Source organism: Squalius cephalus, assembly GCF_949319135.1.
Source record: "Squalius cephalus genome assembly, chromosome: 13".
Classification (NCBI taxonomy): domain Eukaryota; kingdom Metazoa; phylum Chordata; class Actinopteri; order Cypriniformes; family Leuciscidae; genus Squalius; species Squalius cephalus.
Genome location: NC_137134.1, coordinates 11,007,525 through 11,028,569, shown reverse-complemented (window position 1 = coordinate 11,028,569; position 21,045 = coordinate 11,007,525). Strand labels below are relative to the sequence as shown.

Below are 21,045 nucleotides of genomic sequence, written 5' to 3'. Positions count from 1 at the left end.
CCGGTTCGTCAAACTTTCTTGATACTATACTGTCCTATCATAATAAAATGTTAAAAAATATATTCTTTAAACTGATGCAAGTTAAGCTCCATCCACACTCAAAAATAAAATCAGCATTTTTTAAGCCATTACATCAACACCTCCCATAATGGGAGTGGGGGAACGGATTCCGACAGCTGTTTTTTTTTGCTTGCATCAGTTTAAAGAATATATTTTTTTGTCTTTTATTATGATAGGACAGTTTAGTATCAAGAAAGTTTGACAAACCGGGACTTGAACTCGCGTCGCAATAAGCTGAAAAACAATAATGTCATTGCAGAGTGTACTGACCAATAGGCTATTGGGTTTAGCAACTAGCTGCAATGTGATAAATATTATAACCTCATTGTGTAAGAAACATAGGGGGAACAGAATCCGACGGCAAATAGTTCAGCTGTCAAAATCCGTTCCCCCACCCCAATGATGAGAGATGTTGAGGCAGTGGCTTAAAAGACGCTTATTCTATTCTTTGTGTGGATAGAGCTTAACCGGCACCAATTTAAATAATAATTTTTTGCTGTCTTTGCTTTTTAATATGATAGGACAGTATGAGATCCAGAAAATTCAACAAGCCTGAACTTGAAATCGGTTCTCCAAAAAACTAAAAGCACTAAATGTCAGTGTCTACAGACCACTAGGCTATCAATAACACTTTTTTTTTTTTGTAAGAACCATGGGGGGAACAGAATCCGACGGCAAACAAACCAGCTGTCGAAATCCGTTCCCCCACCCCCAATATGAGAGATGTTGAAATAGTGACTTAAAAGATGCTTATTCTATTCTGTGTGTGTATGGAGCTAAACCGGCAGCAAATTGAAAAATCCTTTTTTGCTGTCTTTGATTATTAATATGATAGGACAGTATGGGATCCAGAAAAGTCCACTAGCCTGGATTTGATCTCGGTTCGCCGAAAAACCAAAAGCGATAAATGTCATTGTGCTGACCACAAGGCTATCAACAGCACTTTTTTGGTTCAGTTTATGCTGGGGATTATGGGGGGTGCTGGATGGTAGAGGCAGGCACAAATTAATTGCGCAGATATTAACATAAATAAATACATAATATTCAATAAAATAAACATGAATAAGACTTCATGTTTATTTATTTATTTTTATTGATTGCAAAAAAAAAAACTAGATTAATCACACATTTTTTTCTGTGATTACTCACGATGAATCGCCATTAAATATATTTTATAATGTAATAATTAGAGCACAGATCTGAACTCAGTCTGCTCTTATGAGGATACTCGACAAAACGGACATTTTGGCATAATTGCGTGTGTTAGTGTTCGGTCAAGCCGAAAGAGAACTCAATGCTGGCGCTCATTTTGTCTTTGCTTGAATGGTTTAAAAGCATTTGCAAGAATAAGAGCGCATCATAATGTAACACCAGCCAAAGGATGACAGAAGAAACGGATGCTGCGTTAATTGCGTTAAATATTTACCACGGAGTCTTCTCTTCCCATTTCTACCAGTGACCCTTTATTCAACTTCCCGCATCGATCTGCGCACGTCAACAGCGCTACTTAGTTGTAGGTTGCCAGGCTGAGCTCACAAATGGGTTTAAATCTGTATGATGTGTTGATTGCGCGAGTAGGATGGGTTTCATACAATATCTGGCAACTGGGTAACCTTGGAATAATATATTGATGTGATTATTCATAACGACGTTTGGGCATACAAATTACGGGAGTTTCACGCCTAGGCGTAATTTGCGGGTGGGACGGGTGGGACATGTCCCCACCACTATTTTCTAAGGTCGATATTGTCCCCACCACTTTTTAAACATCTCGCGGCACGAATGTACCAATATAAATCAACAAAACAGTTAACTAGCAGAGCATTCATTTCGTTCGTTTTTTAAATAAGAGGCGATCTAGCGCTGAAATGTGTTGTTTTTTAAATCAACTGATCAAAGTGCTCGTTGCCGCTGCGATCAGTGGCGCGGATACTATGTTTGTTTCTGGCTCGCGCACAGTCTTCACTCGGACGCGCGCTTCAATCCGTTGTGGAGAGACTCTCTATTCGTTCCGGTGAAATTACAAAACAAAATGCACACAAACGTGTTCCTGCCTGATATACAACCACTGAAAAACATAATCGGTTTTGATGAGAGAAAAAAAAACAAAAAAAACTACAGGCTATGAGTGCGGATTATAACCCAGAACCTCGGACACGCTTGGCAATAGTTCTACCCCTGGACCACTTAAATACACGCTTAAAATAGTCGGATCAACATATAATAGCCCTCATTGAATGACCACTTAAACCCAATCAATGTAGGCTACTATTTAAATCGATTGCTGGACATCGTAATGTTATTGTACATCTGTTTTATGATTTAGCATTGTGTTAAATGTGTCGAGCCTTCTGGTTTAAAAAATTGCTATTTTGATGCTATCACTCCCATTCAAAAGGCTATTTGACCGAAAACGAAAATACGGTCAATCTTAAAAGTGGTGTTTCCATTCTAATTATGCTTTAACACGAAAGTTTGACTCGGGTAGATTAACAAAAAGAGCCTAGGTTCAAATTTGGTGACAGTTACCCTTTAACATGATCAGAGTTGTTTGCTATGTATTCAATTTAGATATGTAAAAGTAGTTAAGCATTTTTTCTTTAGTTTTATATTTCAAAGTCACAAAACAACAATTGGGTATTTGGATATGACCTTCACCTTGGTCATATATCATGTAAAATCAAAGCATTCTTCTGTTTTAGTTTATTTTTGACTTTCATTTCCGTGCATCAACGGCAAAAAGGGGAACGGCTTGTTTTTCTGTTGTTTGATTCTGTAGTATTAGATGACAATGAAAAAAAACGGTTCATCATTGTGGACTTCAGCTTCTCATCACATATTCTGTCCAATCAAATGCTCTCTAGAATCTAACGTATCATCAGCGCTTGGATACGCTTCCATGGTGCTGTCAAGTACGACTTGCAGTCTGTGAGGTAAACTAAACACTGACTATTTGAAAAGTGGGAGGAGCCATTCAAGATGTCCCACCTTAGTTTCCTGTTTCAGTGGAAATTCAGTGAAATTACAACGCATCATACAAAGCTGCATGTTACAAGGCACTTCAGTGGGCCTTTAAGTAGTAAAGCTGGTGATGAAGGAGATGCAGTGCATGTGTGTGATTAGTTATTACGTGCAGGTGAGTGCCAGGAAGGATTATGGGGAATGTAGTGCAGATACGGTTACTGGTGACAAAGCTGGTGACCGTGACACATAACATGCATTGTGCTGTTTCCATCCAGTTGAATCTTTAGGGGTTCGAGCACAAAGTGTAATTGTAAGGATTTTTATTACATTTCTTCTGCCGTAAAACGCATCGTGCAGCCCAAACCGTAAATGCTGGAATCTTGAAACTTGGCCAAATGGTAGTCCTCAATTTGGAGAACCTATCAAATGTATGACCCCGAGCCTTCTGTCCTCCCCCGTTCACTATGCCGGAACAGGAGAGGCTCCACTTACTGTGACCAGTCCGTGCTCTTCAGACTTACATCCACTGCACCAGCCAGTGGCATTAGTCAGAGCAACTTTTCATTTGCTATGGGGGCCGTAACCTGGGGGGCGGTTGCCACCTGGCATACGATGTCAAATTGGGTGAGAGATGCCATTGCCCTAGCCTACGGGGCAAGCGGTCATGCTTTGCCTTTAGGAGTTAGGGCCCATTCTACTAGGAATGTTCCATCCTCCAAGGATTTGGCAAGGGGCGCCCCCTTGCAACAAATATGTGATGCAGCAGGCTGGTCCTCTCCGCACACATTTATCAGATTTTATAGTTTGGATGTCTATGCTACTCCAGACTCGCGTGTCCTTGAGACAACATCCCAAAGTCATGTCTGAGATCTCTCCAACATTTGTGCTCCCACACTACGCAACTTTGAGGGGTCCAGACACTTCCCAGTGTAGCGCCGCTGGTATTCTAGTTCTCAGTTCTCGCGCACGCATTGTGGCGCTCTCGTGAACTCACGTCAGATGCCCACACAGAAGAAAATTAATAGTTGAATAAAGTTATTTAAAAAAAAAAAATTGCACACAAAAAAAATTCTCGTCACTTGATAAACTTAAGGTTGAGGCACTGTAGTTACTTGACTATTTTAACGATGTCTTTACTAACTTTTCTGGGCTGGCAGATGAAATTACCTTGGAGCCTATGAAGGAGTGATCCAGCTCTCAGATTTAATAAAAAATAACTTCATTTGTGTTCCGAAGATGAACAAAAGTCTTACGGGGTTGAAACAACATGAGGGTGAGTAATTACTGACAGAATTAAAATTTTTGGGTGAACTAACCCTCTAAAGTTTATGAAACGGCATTGTGTGTAGCTTCTGAACGCCTCGGGCTACTTGACTGTAACCCTGTTCCCTGAAAAAGCAGTAATGAGATGCTGCGCCTCATTTTTGCACTGAGAAATGACTAGACGTCTCTTCAGACAAAGTTATAACCACATGAGCGCACATTCCGATGACGTCATCATCAGAGGTTATTTAAGCCAAATTCATGGCGTGTTTGCCATACATGCTTCACAACCGGTCGAACAAGAATGTTCTCATTAGAGTTTATGAAACACAGCATCTCGTTCCCGCTTTTCAGGAAACAGAGTAACAGTCAAGTAAACCTAGACGTTGTGTTTGTTATTTGTTTGTTCTGAAAATAGACTTTTCCTCGCCGGAATTACTCCACAACTTGTTACGTTCTAAAACAACATCCAGAGGCAATAAATTCTACATTAAGGCAATTCTAAGATAGCGTTCTATGCATGTTTCATGTGTACTTAAAGCCTGTCAATCAACAATTAGAGTGCCACCCTTAGTTTGAATAATGTAACCTCTGCCAAAAGTGTTCAACATTTTTTGATCTGCATATATCCTAATCAGTGATTAAAATATAAAGCTTATATTATCATAAATTAGAGTTAAGACCTATGGAAGACATGAATGGAAAACATTCCCGGAACCAGCGCAGCTACAATGATGTGCATTCAAGATAAAAAAGTGCACTCAAATGCAGCCTAGGAAAGTGACTCTCCTTGACCAGGAATGAGGAAGCTGCTTTACAGACACACGTCACTCAAACACAGAAGCAGGAAACTATTTAAACTCAGTTCAGGGTAACCAAAACTTTTGTTGAGCTGTTGTGTGTTTGTGTCTCCTTGTATTCATGCTGTAAAATGGCTGAGGCCAGATTTTCTCAGGATGAGTTCATGTGTCCAGTGTGTCTGGATCTTCTGAAGGATCCAGTGACCATCAACTGTGGACACAGTTACTGTAAGATCTGTATTACAGGCCACTGGGATCGGGAGGATGAGAAGAGAGTCTACAGCTGCCCTCAGTGCAGACAGACCTTCAGTCCAAGACCTGCTTTAGGTAAAAACACCATTCTGGCTGAACTGGTGGAGAAACTGAAGAAGACTAAACTTCCTGCTGACTGTTACGCTAGAGCCGGAGACGTGGAGTGTGACGTCTGTACTGGAAGAAAATACAAAGCCGTCAAGTCCTGTCTGGTGTGTCAGGAATCTTACTGTCAAACTCATTTTGACCGTCATGAGGAATATCACTCACGTAAGCCACACAAAGTGATTGATGCCACTGGACGACTGCAGGACATGATCTGCCGTAAACATGATAAAGAGCTAGAAATGTTCTGTATCACTGATCAACAGTGCATTTGTGTGCGGTGTCAGGAATATGAACATCAAAACCACATAACTGTATCAGCTGCAGCTCAGAGGACTGAGAAACAGGTATGAACTTAAAGGAATAGTTCACTTTAAAATGAAAATTCTGTCATCATTTATTCACCCTCTTGTTTCAGACCTGTATGAATTTCTTTCTTCTGCTGAACACAAAGGAAGATATTTTGAAGAATGTCGGTAACCAGAGAGTTGATGTACCCCATTGACTTCCATAGTACGGAAGTCAATGGGGTACATCAACTGCTTGATTACTGACATTCAAAAAAAAAAAGTATTTTGTGTTCAGCAGAAGGAAGAAATTCATACAGGTTTGAAACAAATTGAAGGTGAGTAAATGATGACGTGAACTATGAAGTGATTGTTCACACAAAAATGTTGTCTTCATTTACTCACCGGCATGCCGTTCCAAACTGGTTTGACTTACTTTTTTTTCTGTGTTGTAATCTAAACCACTTTTTTTCAAAAATGTAATGTTCTTAACTATATTGAATGTGCACTTGTAGCGTACTTCAAATCTTAAACGTATATAGGCCTATTTAAAAAACTGGACTTGCAGATAATATAATATCAATGAATAAAACACCACTTAAGTGTACTTACAGAGAGCCCACTTTCATGATTGTTTCTTAAAGGGGATGTCTAATGCTATTTCATGCATTCTGACATATTTACACTGTTAAAGAGTTGGATTCTCATGCTAAACATGGCCAAAGTTAAAAAAAACAAAAAACGAGTTGGACGTATGACGGATTATTTCTATGCCAAATACACTCATTCAGGATTCGTATAAGTTTCTGAATGTTTTTTTTTTTTCGAGTATGGCCCTGTTTGACGTCATAAAGGGCAGAATTCCTTGTATAAGGCACTTCTCCTGGAAGAGCATGCGCATTAGTATCCGACCCGGAAAATACGGAATCGTCCTGTATTTAAAGGTAAAATGATGCGATTTGTCCCGTATCATACAGACACATAGTTGAATAAACAAAATAAGGATTTTGTATTGTGGATAACACTAATAGTAATTATAATGAAATCAATTTCACAAGAAGTCGTAGAGAAGTTCATTTGCGCGTAATTGCGTGTTAGCGTCTTAACTAATGATGAACATAAGTCGAACTGAACAGTTTCATTTGCTTACGCGGTAATAAACAAATAAACAAATAAGGATTTTGCAGTGTGGATAATACTAATATTAATTATAGTGAAATCAATTTCACAAGAAGTCGTAGAGAAGTTAATTTGCGCGTAATTGCATGTTAGCGTCTTAACTAATGATGAACGTAAGTCGAACTGCAGTTTCATTTGCAGTCTCACGCGTTGGACTTCTGACTTAAAGCAGTATGCCGTGACAGACAAATATGTGCTTTTAAAGGTATAGCCCTATTGTTTTTTTCGTTTTTTTGTTTTTAATTTGGATAATCTCTTAATATAATATTCCATATATTGTCAAAGCTTGGTAGACAGGTAATATACTGAATAGTATATACTGAAGAGCTATTTAGAAATAAATAAAATAATCTAATGTGAAATAATATGACATGTTCTGTTGCAAGTTGTTTACAATAAGTTCCAAGCCCTTTACACATTTATTTTTTATTTTTATTTTTTTTTTTTTGTTTGTTTGTTTGTTTATTTATTTGTGTGTGTGTGGGTGTATTTTTTTTAAAGTAAGTCTATGTTTTAATAATATGCATGTTTTTAATTTAATAATATTTTGTTTTGCATTAAAGTACACTTATTTTATTTGGCCTCTGTAAACAGACGTTCTTTAAAGGCGCATTGTGTAATATTTAGGAGGATCTGTTGACAGAAGTGCAATATCATATACACAACTATGTTTTCAGTGGTGTATAAAGACCTTACATAATGAACCGTTATGTTTTTATTAACTTAGAATGTCACCTTTTCTATCTACATACACCGCGGGTCCCCTTACACTGAACTAGCCTTTTTGAACCACCATGTTTCTACAGTAGCCCTAAACGGACAAACTGCTTTACAGAGCGCGTTTCGTCACTATGTTGTTCATCATGCAAAGAAGCTAGCTAAAGTCAGCAAATAAAACACTGACACGATGATGAACAAGTAATAACAATATCATTATAATATAACAATATTATAATGCAATAACATATCGTTTTACTAAATTAAGTAAACATCATTTCTTAATTTATCTTTGTAAAGAAACCTCATTGCTTAACTAGACACTCTCTACTGTCTCAGACGACATCTTTTGCTGTCAGCCACCGTAACTTCTGTTGGTTGCAATTCATAACCTCACCACTAGGTGGCGCTAAAATCACACAATGCACCTTTAAAATAAATTCTGTTGTGTTGCGCAATAGACAGAAAATCATACAGGTTTGGAACAACACAAGGGTGAGTAAATTATGACAGAATTAAAATTTTGGGGAGACATATTCCTAAAAAACAAATGAAATTCTGACACTTTGGCTTCATAATCATTCATATTCTCTTTTCAGGAAACTATTAAATCTGTGATTTGAAGCTTCAGTATAATCTCACCATGCTAGATCTTTAACCACTCCACAATTTCTGGATTTATGTAACTTGTAAATGATGGTTTTGTGATATTAGTTTTATGTGACATTTCCTGTTATTGTTTTGACCTCTAGACTCAGCTGAAGGAGACTCAGATAAAGCTCCGTCAGAGAATCCAGCAGAGAGAGAAAGATCTTCAGCAGATGAGAGAGGCTGTGGCGTCTCATAAGGTGAGTCTGGAGAAGAAGAGAAGTTTGTGAAGTCTCAGTTAGGACTCTCCTCCTTCAGTCCTGCTGAAGCCACTGTGTGATTGTGATGTGTGTTCGAACAGCGCTCTGCACAGACAGCAGTGGAGGACAGTGAGAGGATCTTTACTGAGATCATCCGCTCCATTGAGAGAAGCCGGTCTGAGGCGACACAGCGGATCAGAGATCAGGAAAAGGATGCAGTGAGTCAAGCTGAAGGACGACTGGAGCGACTGGAGCAGGAGATCAATGATCTGAGGAGGAGAGACGCTGAGCTGGAGCAGCTTTCACACACACACCATCACATCCATTTCCTGCAGGTAACAGAGACCGAAGAACAAGATCATAGTGGACTTTAGCAAGATCCTGCTACTGTATTACAGAGAAACATTTCATGAGAGCAGAATGAGCAGATGACTTGAAAGTAGTCAGGAATTCAGTCAGATTCAGTCTAGTGTGGTTATCATATAATCATCCAGTCAGACTCTCATCTGATCATCTTCTTTTTAAAGTGACATAAAATCCCTTAAGAAACATTTTTCTGAGCTCTTCTTTTCTGGAATAAATATTTAGGTAGGTTTAAATATTAAAGTCTCCTCAAAAGAGTTTGTTTGCAAGCAGCAGAAAACCACCTTATGCGTCACACACACACAGTAAACCTGTGTTGTTCACTCAGCTGTGCATAATAGCACCAAATTAATAAAAAACACAATATATTGACTCACATTCTATAGAATTTTTTATGGTATTATCGGGTTCGAGAGAATCAAGTTAATAATTCATGAAGCAGTGTTTTGAAATTGCCATCACTACACCACGCTTAGCCTTCGGGACACATGCTATTAAGTGTCCGAAAACAAACTGAACTTGAGTTTATATATAAATATTTTATATATTATTTCCATAATAAGTATAATAAGAATATTTTAAAAGTATACTAATATTCTTCTTTTTCACAAAGACTGTAAGTGGTAAAGACTAGAATTTGTATCATTAATATCACATAATGAATATTAAAATAATGTATCTGATTGTGTGAAAGTGCTGGATTGAGGTGAGTTACTGAAGATGAAGCAAGTCAACAAGAGCCTCACAGATCTGATAGGAGTGCAGGATATTGTGTGGAGTTGATGAGTTTTGATTTCTGTTTTCTGTAGAATTTCCAGTCTCTCTCAGCACCTCCTGAATCTACAGACGTAAATGACGTTCCCTTCAGTTCTCTCTCCTCTTTTGATGGCTTGACAGAATCTGTCCGTCAGCTGAAAGTCAAACTGGAGGATTTCTGCAAAGAGGAGCTCGAGAAGATCTCTGACAGAGGTAAAGTCCTGGGCCTCGTTTATAAACACGTGCGTAGAATGATCCTAAATGTGAACGTTAAAAAATTCCAGAAATATTCCTACAATTTATAAAACATCCATATGAACAAAACATTTTCGTAAATGCATCCCACTTTATAAATCACAGTTCACCTTAAATTCAAGTACAATGTGAACATAAGCATAGCCTGGAAATCCAGACCTAAATCTAAAAGATTAATGGTCTGGCGTTGACTAATGAAAATCGCCCAGCTCGAGGGGCGGCACCAAGCATGCATTTGAAAATCTCACTGCACGCAATTGGATAACACTACGACCAATCACAACAATAAACCACATACGCTTAGCTACCAGCGGAGCTAACTGGTAGATTATACTCTTACCGTATCCGGTCGGCAAAACAGCAAAAACGTCCTTCTTGCAAAGGAACGATTCGAGCGGCATCTTCTGTTCCTGTTTTAGATAAAAAGCCAAGTCTAACTCGTTCATTGTAGCGGCCAAAGTCGTTTCAAACAACTGGTGTTCCTCCATAGCCATCTTGCAATGTTTACTAATGACTTCGACGTCACAGTGCTGTCGTCATCTGTTTAGCTCGCCTCTGGCCCGCCTATATCAGATAACCCGATGTGATAAAGCTCAGATCGAGGGGCATATTTAATGAGCATCATGACTCGACACCAGAGTAACTCGCTGAGCAAATTCAACTTGTGCTCTCGCGAGAACTCTGGATTACCAGGGTAACATAAGCATCAACTTCACCTACAGAATGGACACAAAAATCCCTTGATGGTTCAGAGGTTTGGCACTCATCATCATGGGCAAGTGTAATGGGGTGACCCCCTTGGGTTGTTTGGAAGACCTGTAGTTGGGGAAATTGACTTAGGTTGCACAAGCCTCCGATCACAGAAGCATATCAATATCTATTTATGTAGGATGAAATCCATTGAATTTAGGATTAAATCCAGTATACAGTATGTGTTTTATAAATTAGGCCCTTTGAGATTCATCTGCTCTCAGAAATGAGTCCAACATCATCTAATATCATGTAGAACATCATATTAGAAATATATTCGAAACTGATTATTTTTATCATCTCCTTGCTTGTTTTTGTCTGTTTATTTCCACAGTCACATTCACCACCATGAATCCCAAAACCAGGAAAGACTTCCAGCAATGTAAGTCACAGAAAAATAGCAGACACTGAGCGTGTTCATGTTCTTCCTGTAGAAGCTGAAAGAAAGCATGATTTACAAGTTTTGTATTTGATCATGTAAATTATGATTTGTACAAGCATATCTGGTCAGCTGTACACTGCCGACACACTGAACATTGAGGAGTTGCAGATACATTCAAAGATCAGACAGATTCATAATTCCTGATTCTGATGTGTTTTCTCTTCATCAGATTTCCATCAAGTCTCTCTGGATCTGAACACAGTGAATAAAAACCTCAGTCTGTCTAAGAAGAACAGAGTGATTAAAAACACTGACATACTGCAGCCGTATCCTGATCATCCAGACAGATTTGATCTTTTTTATCAGGTGTTGTGTAGAGAGAGTGTGAGTGGATGCTGTTACTGGGAGATTGAGTGGACAGGGAATGTTGGTGTTTCTATATCAGTGTCATATAAAAACATTAAGGGAGATATTAAATGTTGGTTTGGACACAGTGATAAGTCCTGGAGTTTGTACTGCTGTGGCTCTGTTTACTCATTCTGGCACAATAAGATACAGACTTATCTCCCTGCAAAGCCCATCAGCCGTAGAATAGGAGTGTATGTGGATCACAGTGCAGGAACTCTGTCCTTCTACAGCGTCTCAGACACAATGAGCCTCATCCACACAGTCCAGACCACATTCACTCAGCCGCTCTATCCTGGGTTTAATGTTTATTCTGGATCATCAATAAAACTGGTGCATCAGAATAGTAGGGAGATTTCCCCCATTACACTTTGAGCTGCTGCTTGATAAATCAGTAATACTGAGATGGTGTAGAGTTTCTTATTTTATCTTTATTACATTATTATTACAGTTAACATTTGAGGCACACATAAAACACATCACTAAAATTTCATTTTACTATCTGAGAAACATTGCACGACTAAGACCTTTTCTCTCTTTTGCCGACACAGAAAGGCTTACACAACATGATCTCATGAAAGTGCGTATCTATACCACAAATTTTATTTCTCTTGCCATTTTTGGCCAAAAATGGTTTGGAGGGGTGTGGAGTGCGTGCATATTACACGGCATAAAGTATAAATGGCACGAGAAGTAAAATTTGTGGTATAGATACACACTTTCATGAGATCGGGCTGGCTTATACAAGCCTTCATTGCAACTAGGCTAGATTGCAATGCCTTGTTCTCTGGACTTCCAGCAAAATCTCTAAGCGGGCTACAGTACATTCAAAATTTCTGCTGCTCATGTGCTTACTCGTACTTCTGCTCGGGAACACATCACACCGGTGTTTTCACACTTGCACTGGCTTCCCATAAATGCAAGAATTGATTTTTTTAAATTCTAATTTTAACCTACAAGGCACTACATGGGAACCAGATTATCTTTGTGATCTTATTAGCTATTTTACTCCATCAAGCTCTCTCTGTTCTGATAACTCTCTTTTACTCCGTCAGCCTTCATGTAAACTCAAGACCATGAGGGAAAGAGCTTTTTCATTCAAAGCCCCCAAGCTATGGAATGTGCTTCCTCTTACCATCAGAAAAGCACCAAAATTGGGACACTTTAAAAAGTTGATTAAGTCATTTATTTAAGGCTGTTTTTTAATTAATTGTTTTATTGTCTTTGTTGTTTTTGTTTTATTTTTACTGTAATGCTTCGGGGTTTTATAAAAGCGCATTATAAATAAAATGAATTATTAATATTGTTATTATTTTTATTATTATTATTATAAGTACATTTCAACAATGTTGTTCTAAGAATGTTTCCTCTCAATGTTACGAGAATGTATTTAAACTATGAAAACATTAGCTTAATTCTCAAGTTCACATTTATATATGAAGTTACACAAAGTTTGACAACTAGAAAGTGTCCAAGACATTTTGAACAATATTTCTGAAACATAATCAACTTTGAGTAATGTTTTGCATGAAATGTGAGGTTGTGTTTAAGTACTTTAAAATGAACAACACTTGATTTGATATGATGAGATAAAATGCAAAGATATGGAAAAATATTAATTTATGTCTTAAGTATCCAAATACTTGTTGGAGTAGGTTGTATTTGTAATTTTACCTTGTAGGTAGACATTTATGGTAAACTAAAACTTTTCACCCAAGGTTTTTTTTTTCTCCATTCTGTCTCCTGATGGAGTTTTGGTTCCTTGCCACTGTTGCCTTTTGGCTTTTAGCTTTTGGCTTGCTTAATAGGGGACACTTAATATTCAGAAGAAGAAGCATGTGACCAAACAAAGCTTTGGAGTTCTGGAACACAAGACTGGAATCAATCTGGGATCAATAGAGTTCTATTTTATGATCTAATCTCATCTACATTAATTTGTGCCAATGAGACCACAACTTGTGTCATGTGTTGCCTCATCAAAGGATTCACATATCGATCAATAATATAACATATACAAGTATGTGATCATAATTAGTAATTGACGTGAGTAATTGAAAAAATATTTTGGGTATGTTTTTTTACAATTTATGTTAGCACCAATTTTTTCAAACAGCTGTTCCAACCTTCGGATACTTCATGACGTTTGAAGCTTCAAACATCATCATTCACGTGGTATTGTAATTTCGATACAAGCATCGGTACAGTGTGTGATTAGTCTGGCTATCACCAGACCAAGCTCAATCTTTTAAGATTGAACATTAGTCTGGGGAGTCTGCTCTGTATTTTCTACTGCACAAGAGGCGTGATCAACGGGCATAGTTCAAATGACTCTGTACGGCGTGTACGCAATTGGATAGTCCTTCAACCAATCAGACCAATGATCCCGGGTGAAGTACTTTGCAGAGCGACGCGAAAACTCCAGGCAGGAAACGTGTCAACAAACGTGTTGGTTTGTAGCATTGATCAGAGGTTTGCAGAAGCAACAATGGCATCGAGCAATTTTTGCAGGTTGTGCAAAAAAAAAAAAAAACATGAAAGTCACAGAGATGACCCTGCAGGCGGCCAAGGCGGATTGGCCTTCGTGGCCTTTCCGTGGGCGTCCGGCCTGGCCACTGTGGCCGGGGACCTATAGCCCTATATTAAAAAAAAAATGTATTGGGCGGAGTTATGGGCTTAGGTTCAGGGACAGAATCAGGGACACACTCAGGGACAAACTCAGGGGCAGACTCAGACGTGGTGGCGACCTTCATGGCTGAGGGCTCAGGCCGCGGCCATCTTTGCCGAGGCGGCCATCTTGGCTGGAGACGAGGGTTCGGTCGGCGAGGTGGCCATCTTTGCTGGAGATGAGGGCTCTGGCGTGGCAGCGGCCATCTTGGCCAGAGACAAGGGCTCAAGTGTGGCTGCGGCCATCTTGGCTGGAGACGAGGGTTCGGTCGGCGAGGTGGCCATCTTTGCTGGAGATGAGGGCTCTGGCGTGGCAGCGGCCATCTTGGCCAGAGACAAGGGTTCAAGCGTGGAGGTGGCCACGACGGAATGAGACTCTAGAAGGGCGGCGACCGTCTTGATTGTGGGCCCACGGGCCAGAGCCGATATGTGTGCTGCCCAAACACACAAAATAGCTGTGGCGACTATCTGTCTTTTCCTGAACTGACTCAGGTGCAGCGGCCATCTTGTCCGGAGACACAGGTACGGCAGGCATGACATGAACGGTCTCTGGCTCGGCAGGCATGACGTGAAGAAGCTCAGGCTCTGCAGGACTGATGTGAAGAGACTCTGGAAGGGGGCTCTCGACGTGACAGACGACGGGACAAGACTCTTGAAGGGGGCTCTCTTGGCGGGACGAGACTCTTGAAGGGGGCTCTCTTGGCGGAACGAGACTCTTGAAGGGGGCTCTCTCGACGGGACGAGACTCTGGAAGGGGGCTCTCGACGGGACGAGACTCTGGAAGGGGGCTCTCGGCGGGACGAGACTCTTGAAGGGGGGCTCTCGACGGGACAAGACTCTGGAAGGGGGCTCTCGATGGGACGAGACTCTGGATTTGGTGGAGGGGTGTTGGTAGGCTCTGCGAGGCCGATGGTGAATGCAGAGTTGTTGTTTACCAACACCCACTCCACATATGCGGCGACATCTTCACGAGGAACGCTCCCTGGGAAGGTGAACTCCAATGCCAGCTCCAAGAAATCCCTGGTATGAGACTCCAGGGAGCGGTCCTTCTGCTCCAGGCATAGCAGGGCAACAGCAGGAATGTCCATAATAAAAAAACAAACGAAAAGAAAACACAACAAAAAATAAACTGTTATTGGTCTTGTATTCTGTTATGGCTGAGGTGGTTGAGATCAAATGCACGACGAAGGAGATTCAATAGGAGACTTTAATTCAGAAATAAGACCAGGAAACATAACCACACATCAACTTAGAGTAAAAGATACAGGACTAGGAACAGGGAGGAACAGAGGGCTTAAATACACAGAGAACAGATCAGGGAAACGAGACACAGCTGGGGCAAATTAACTCAATGGCATCAACCATGGAACTAACAAGAAACAACTGAACAATGAACAGAAGAGCATGCAAGTGAGGGCCAGGGAGGATGATGGGAAATGTCGTGTTCGTGACACCCACAGATTTGTAACGGAAGCAGGATAGAAACATGTACAGGTTTCCAGCCTGAGCTGCAGGGCGAAATCAAATCATCGGCAGATCGGGCTGTGTTTACCCAGTCTAGTGTGTGATACAATAGTGCTTTGAAAACCGCACCGGAGCATTGGAGCCCCGGTATCAACTGTCCCATCACTAGGCTACCCTGCAAGATTAAAGACACTCGTCAGCTAAATGTGACTGTCATTTGGACTGCTTGTGCTCATCACTCACCTCTTTGAAGATCTTCCAGATCGCTACACACCTTTAAATAATGCACTGTTACGTTAACCTCTGTGTCTCCTCTCCTGTTCATGACAGAAGACCAGACCTCAACAGACAACACCCTCCATGGACCTCCTATCATATTATCCAGTGAATAAGCTCTTATCCATTTTTCAAGATGGTCGTCCAATCGAGGTGTACAATGAAAAATTTCTTGAGCTCTCCAACCTTGTTCCATGGAATGATGATACCATGAAGATCATGTTTTGGTGTGGGTTAGACGACCATCTTTATCACCAGATACCAGCATCAGCTACCACTTGTTCCCTTGAGAGCTAAATTGATTGTGCTGTGGCTAAGTGGTATTTCCATCACTGTTGTCGAGGTTGAAGAAGATGATAATTTCACTCAGTCCTTCCTCCCCAGTCCACTCCAGCCATCCTTGCACCAGAGTTCGCTCCAGTTCATGAGTCCAATCCAGAATCTGTTCAAGCCCCTGAGTACAGTTCAGTGTCGGCTCCAGCCCGAGCACTACCCTGTCATCGCCGAAGTGGCCGTTCCTATATTCTATGCTGGGCAGAGATGTAAACTCGAGTCTGTGACCTGGACTCAAATCGCACATAAGCTGCAAAAAAACGACTTGCGACTTGAACAACTGACTCGAGACTTGACTTGAACTTGAAGACAGAGACTCGAGAAAAACATAAGCCATTTTGGTATGGCATTTCCGATTACGTTCTCTCTTTACTGCCCCTCACATTACAACATGAAACGCAACATTTTATTCATTTTTAATTCATTCATTCCCTATCAACATGTGCTGCAGCAAACACACCAAGCCAGTGTTACACGTAACACATCTGAAGGCATGCATATTCCCCCATTGGAGAAGTGCTGTTATATAAATGAACAACAAACAATAACAATATATTCAAGTCTTACCTTGTGATAATCTTCAAGTCATTTAATTTAAAAAAGCAATCAATAAATCCAAAGGGGAGCTGTGGTGTTGCACAGGTTCTTTGTGTTGTTTACTGTAACGCTTGTTTATACACAGGTTTTGTTACCGGCGGGGCTCACTGAAAGACTACATTACCCATTACTGCTTGAGAACTACAGCAACTCAAATAGCTTAAAATACACAGCACATTTTTTTTCTTGTGGTGACCGTTCCTATTGTGAATAAAAATGAAATTAATGATTTAAGTAATACTTTGTGTGCTTTATTAGACATTCAAGTAGAAATCAGTGTTGATATTTCAAAACATGTTTAATTACAATAACTAACTGAAAGAACCATTGCTAAAAACAGACCAAAGATTTGAGACTTGACTTGGACCTCAAAGAATTGAGACTTGACTTGGATATGCCTTTAGGGACTTGTGAACATGTGCACAAGTATCTGGGCCCCTCGTCTCGGCCACGACGGCCAGCCTAGTCTCCTTTCCTCCCTGCTCCTACATTGTGGTCATAAGCATCTTCGTCACTGTAACGAAACGACTCAGACAGATGGTGACAATTCAACAGTATGAGTTTATTAAAGCACAGCGAGAAAAATGGAAGCAGGTTAGTGGATTTTCAATAGTAAAGTTCAAAGATGATAGAACTCTGGAGATGGTGCTCTTTGTGATTGTTTGTTGACAGAGCCTGGCATGTCTGTCACATTCACTGCCACGGCAACCAATATAAACTCCCGTCTCCTGTGATCCAGCCACGGGGCCATTTGAAATTCCTATCTCCTGTGACACGGCCACGGAGGCCATCCCCAAGACGCCTGTCTCTGCAAGGCCAGCTCCCTGGCTCCATGAGCTACTGGTGCCTCCATGGTGAATGGGAAGCGGGGGATGTCCTGGAGGATCGTTGTCCTGCCAGAATCCACCTGTAAACCTGGACACATTACGCTACTGAGAATTTGGAGAAATGTGCTTAATTGTCACTGTAAGAGCCATAATTGGAATAATTCAAATGTAACACTAAATGCGTAAATGTTTGAGTAAGTATTTAAAATAGTTTAGGTTTATGTTATTACTGTACATTCGTTGAGCACCCCCCTGTTTAAGTTGTAATGGTTTGTCAAGTCAAGTCAAGTCAAGTTTATTTATATAGCGCTTTTCACAACATAGGTTGTATCAAAGCAGCTTCACAGTAATAAATTAAAACAATACATCAATGTTTGTTTCTAGTGGAACGTCCACGTTTGGTAATGCTGATCAATAGTATCGTTAATTGATTAATTCAATTAAATATCCCCAAATATCCCCAACTGAGCAAGCCAAAGGCAACAGTGGCAAGGAACCGAAAAACTCCATCATGTGACCTAATGGAGAAAAAAAAACCTTGGGAGAACCCGGGCTCAGTCGGGGGCCAGTTCTCCTCTGGCGTTTATGAACTAGAGGTCGGATTTAACTGTAAGATTAAAAGTATTATATGAATGCCTGGCTGAAGAGATGCGTCTTTAATCTAGTTTTAAACTGGGAGAGCGAGTCTGAGCAACGAACAGTATCAGGAAGGCTATTCCAGAGTTTTGGAGCTAAATGTGAAAATGCTCTCCCTCCTTTGGTGGATCTGGATATCCTAGGTATGACCAGGTTTGCTCTGTTTTAGTATTGGACTGTCTTTAGCTCAATCGAGACCACAGAACATTGTGACTTTAGTGCCTGCTCTATATATTTAAGTATTTATGACCTACATTAACTTCTTGTGCGCTTTTCTGTGGTGGAAAACAACAAAAAATCAGCTGAAGACACACCTCGTCCATTAACACTTAAGACGCCATTTTAAATGTGGCCAATACTGTGACTTGTACTGCAGTCTAAAGTGAGTTATAAAGCATTATCCAACATCTCTTACATGTTCACAGTCCACTGTGCCACAGTTCTGACAGGAGGAATCTATATTAAAGTAATACAGCACAAGCTAATTGTTCAAGTGAGATGAGATGCCTTTAAGTGTTTTACTGTGAGCCATTGCTGTCCTCTGGTGGTCAAAAAACAGTAAAAATACTGGGAGGGAAAGAAGGATATTTGAGATTTAAAAAACTTGAACATCTTGAAAGATGTCACATTGTAAATTCAGAGTGGACAATAAACATTTAAAAATTATTAAAAAAAGAGAAGTGGACCTCAAGAAAAAAATATATTAAAATTAAAATTAATAAACAAACCCTTGGAATTAAACAGGCTGATTGTCCTGCTAAGCCTAACAAAAGAGATCATGTTTGTTCAGTTTCATATAGTATAGACATTATGTGCCAGAGAAACAAGCGCACAGCCATCTTTCAAATTTTGTATATTTCTATGGCATCGCTGTGGAACAGTAATAAGCTGGTGAAGGGGATTTACTTATTGTAGAGTTAATGAAAGTTATCATGAGCATTGTAAAGTTTTAAGTGGATGTCATAACAAATGTCTGTAGACCGGGAAGATTTCACTCAAAAATCCATAAGATCTTACTTTCATGCTCTGGAAATACAAACAGGAAGACACATCTAGCACATCTTCCTGTTTCGAATGCGCATGCGTATGCGTCGCGCATGCGTCGCGTCTGAACGCGTTGTTGTCTTTGGAGCTCGATTGATTTATAATTCTTGATTTCTCTCTAAACTCATTTACAACGAACATTTTCTACTTTTCCTCACCTCATAGTTACAACGCGGACTGTTGAGCAGACGTGTCTCAAGCCTAGTGATCCAACGCTGGATACTCTTATAGGTTACGTCCGTGGATCACGGCTGAACGCGTCTTCTCCGCACTCATTTACAAACAAACATTTTTTTTTCGCCTATCGTGCGTCTACTCTACACCGTACCACTAAAAAGACGGATTATATCCAAGACTTCAGCCATAAATTAGTATTAATATTGATAGCATCACTGGTAGCGTCGTTGCTAACTTAACGTACTGTCCATCTGTTAAAATGGCGAATATATTAGATGTAAGTGGTCTACCTTTTGGTGCAGGTGAAGACACATTTGAGCTGCACGCGGTGCAGTCTGAGCTGGAAGCTGTTGAGAAACAGATCCACGACCTTTTAGTGAGACAGGCCGAGCTGATAGACCGGCGTTTGGCTCTTGAAACATCACGCGCGGATGCACACAAATCAGAGATTAACGTTACTAACCCGCTAACTCCGACCTCGTCTACTCCGTGCGTTTCTCAACATCGGCGAGCGTCGAGGTCGCGATCAGCCATGGTCTCGTTCACTCCGGCTCCAACATGCCACCACGAAGCCTGGATATTTCCGCAGCGGAAGACGCGAGTCAGGCCTAGACCAAGAAAACTCTCTCCGACCCTCCCGGTTTTCGAGATATCCACACAAAACCGCTTCTCCCCTCTTCGCGAAACAGAACGCGATGCTGTGATCATTGGCGATTCCATCGTTCGACACGTACACGCTACGTTAAATAAAAGTAAGGTGCATAGTCACTGCTTTCCTGGTGCTCGTGTTTCTGAAATCGCCGCTCGCGTTCCCGAGATTCTGAACGATAACGAGCGCGTCGGAACTGTGGTCTTGCACGCGGGAGTGAACGACATCAGGCTGCGCCAGACGGAAGTTCTGAAGAAAGACTTCAGGAATCTGATCGATACGGTACGCAGCACATCGCCTGATATAACGATCATTGTGTCAGGACCGCTTCCCACGTACCGTCTAGGTCATGAAAAGTTTAGTAGATTATTCGCGCTAAACGAATGGTTAATGTCATGGTGCAATGAGCAGAAACTACTCTTTGTAAATAATTGGAATCTGTTTTGGGAGCGTCCTAGGCTTTACCGTGCTGATGGCTTACACCCAAGCAGATTCGGATCGGATCTTCTGTCAGATAACATCTCCAAAATGTTAAATACCTTTTGACTAGTAACCAAAAGTCCAAATCATAGTCTCTGCTGCACCAATTTAACTGATATAAATAGTGTAGAACATTGCATAGAAACTGTGTCTATTCCTCGTTTAGTGAGATTAAATAATAAATCTACTGCAGGATCTAGAAAAAATCTAATTGTTATTAAACCAGAAAATGTTGCTATTAGTAATCAAAAACAATTTCTAAAGCTAGGTCTTCTAAACATTAGATCACTCACACCTAAGGCAGTTATTGTAAATGAAATAGTCACAGATAATAGCTTCGATGTACTTTGCCTTACTGAAACCTGGCTTAAACCAAATGATTATTTCGGTCTAAATGAGTCTACTCCATCAGGATACTCCTATAAGCACGAGCCCCGTCTGATTGGTCGTGGCGGCGGTGTTGCAACAATCTATAGAGATATTCTCAATGTTACTCAGAAAACGGGCTATAA

General features: G+C 40.5%; 1 protein-coding gene across 1 annotated transcript; it reads left to right on the top strand.

Annotated features, from left to right (window-relative positions):
- Window positions 1-5,126: 5,126 nt before the first annotated feature.
- Window positions 5,127-12,694, top strand: LOC307169337 (tripartite motif-containing protein 16-like). The gene is made up of 6 exons (XM_079889933.1): window positions 5,127-5,791; window positions 8,380-8,475; window positions 8,577-8,810; window positions 9,648-9,807; window positions 10,934-10,981; window positions 11,211-12,694. The coding sequence occupies exons 1-6, from the start codon at window positions 5,219-5,221 to the stop codon at window positions 11,759-11,761; spliced, it is 1,662 nt and encodes a 553-aa protein (XP_079746059.1). The 5' UTR covers window positions 5,127-5,218; the 3' UTR covers window positions 11,762-12,694.
- Window positions 12,695-21,045: the final 8,351 nt, after the last annotated feature.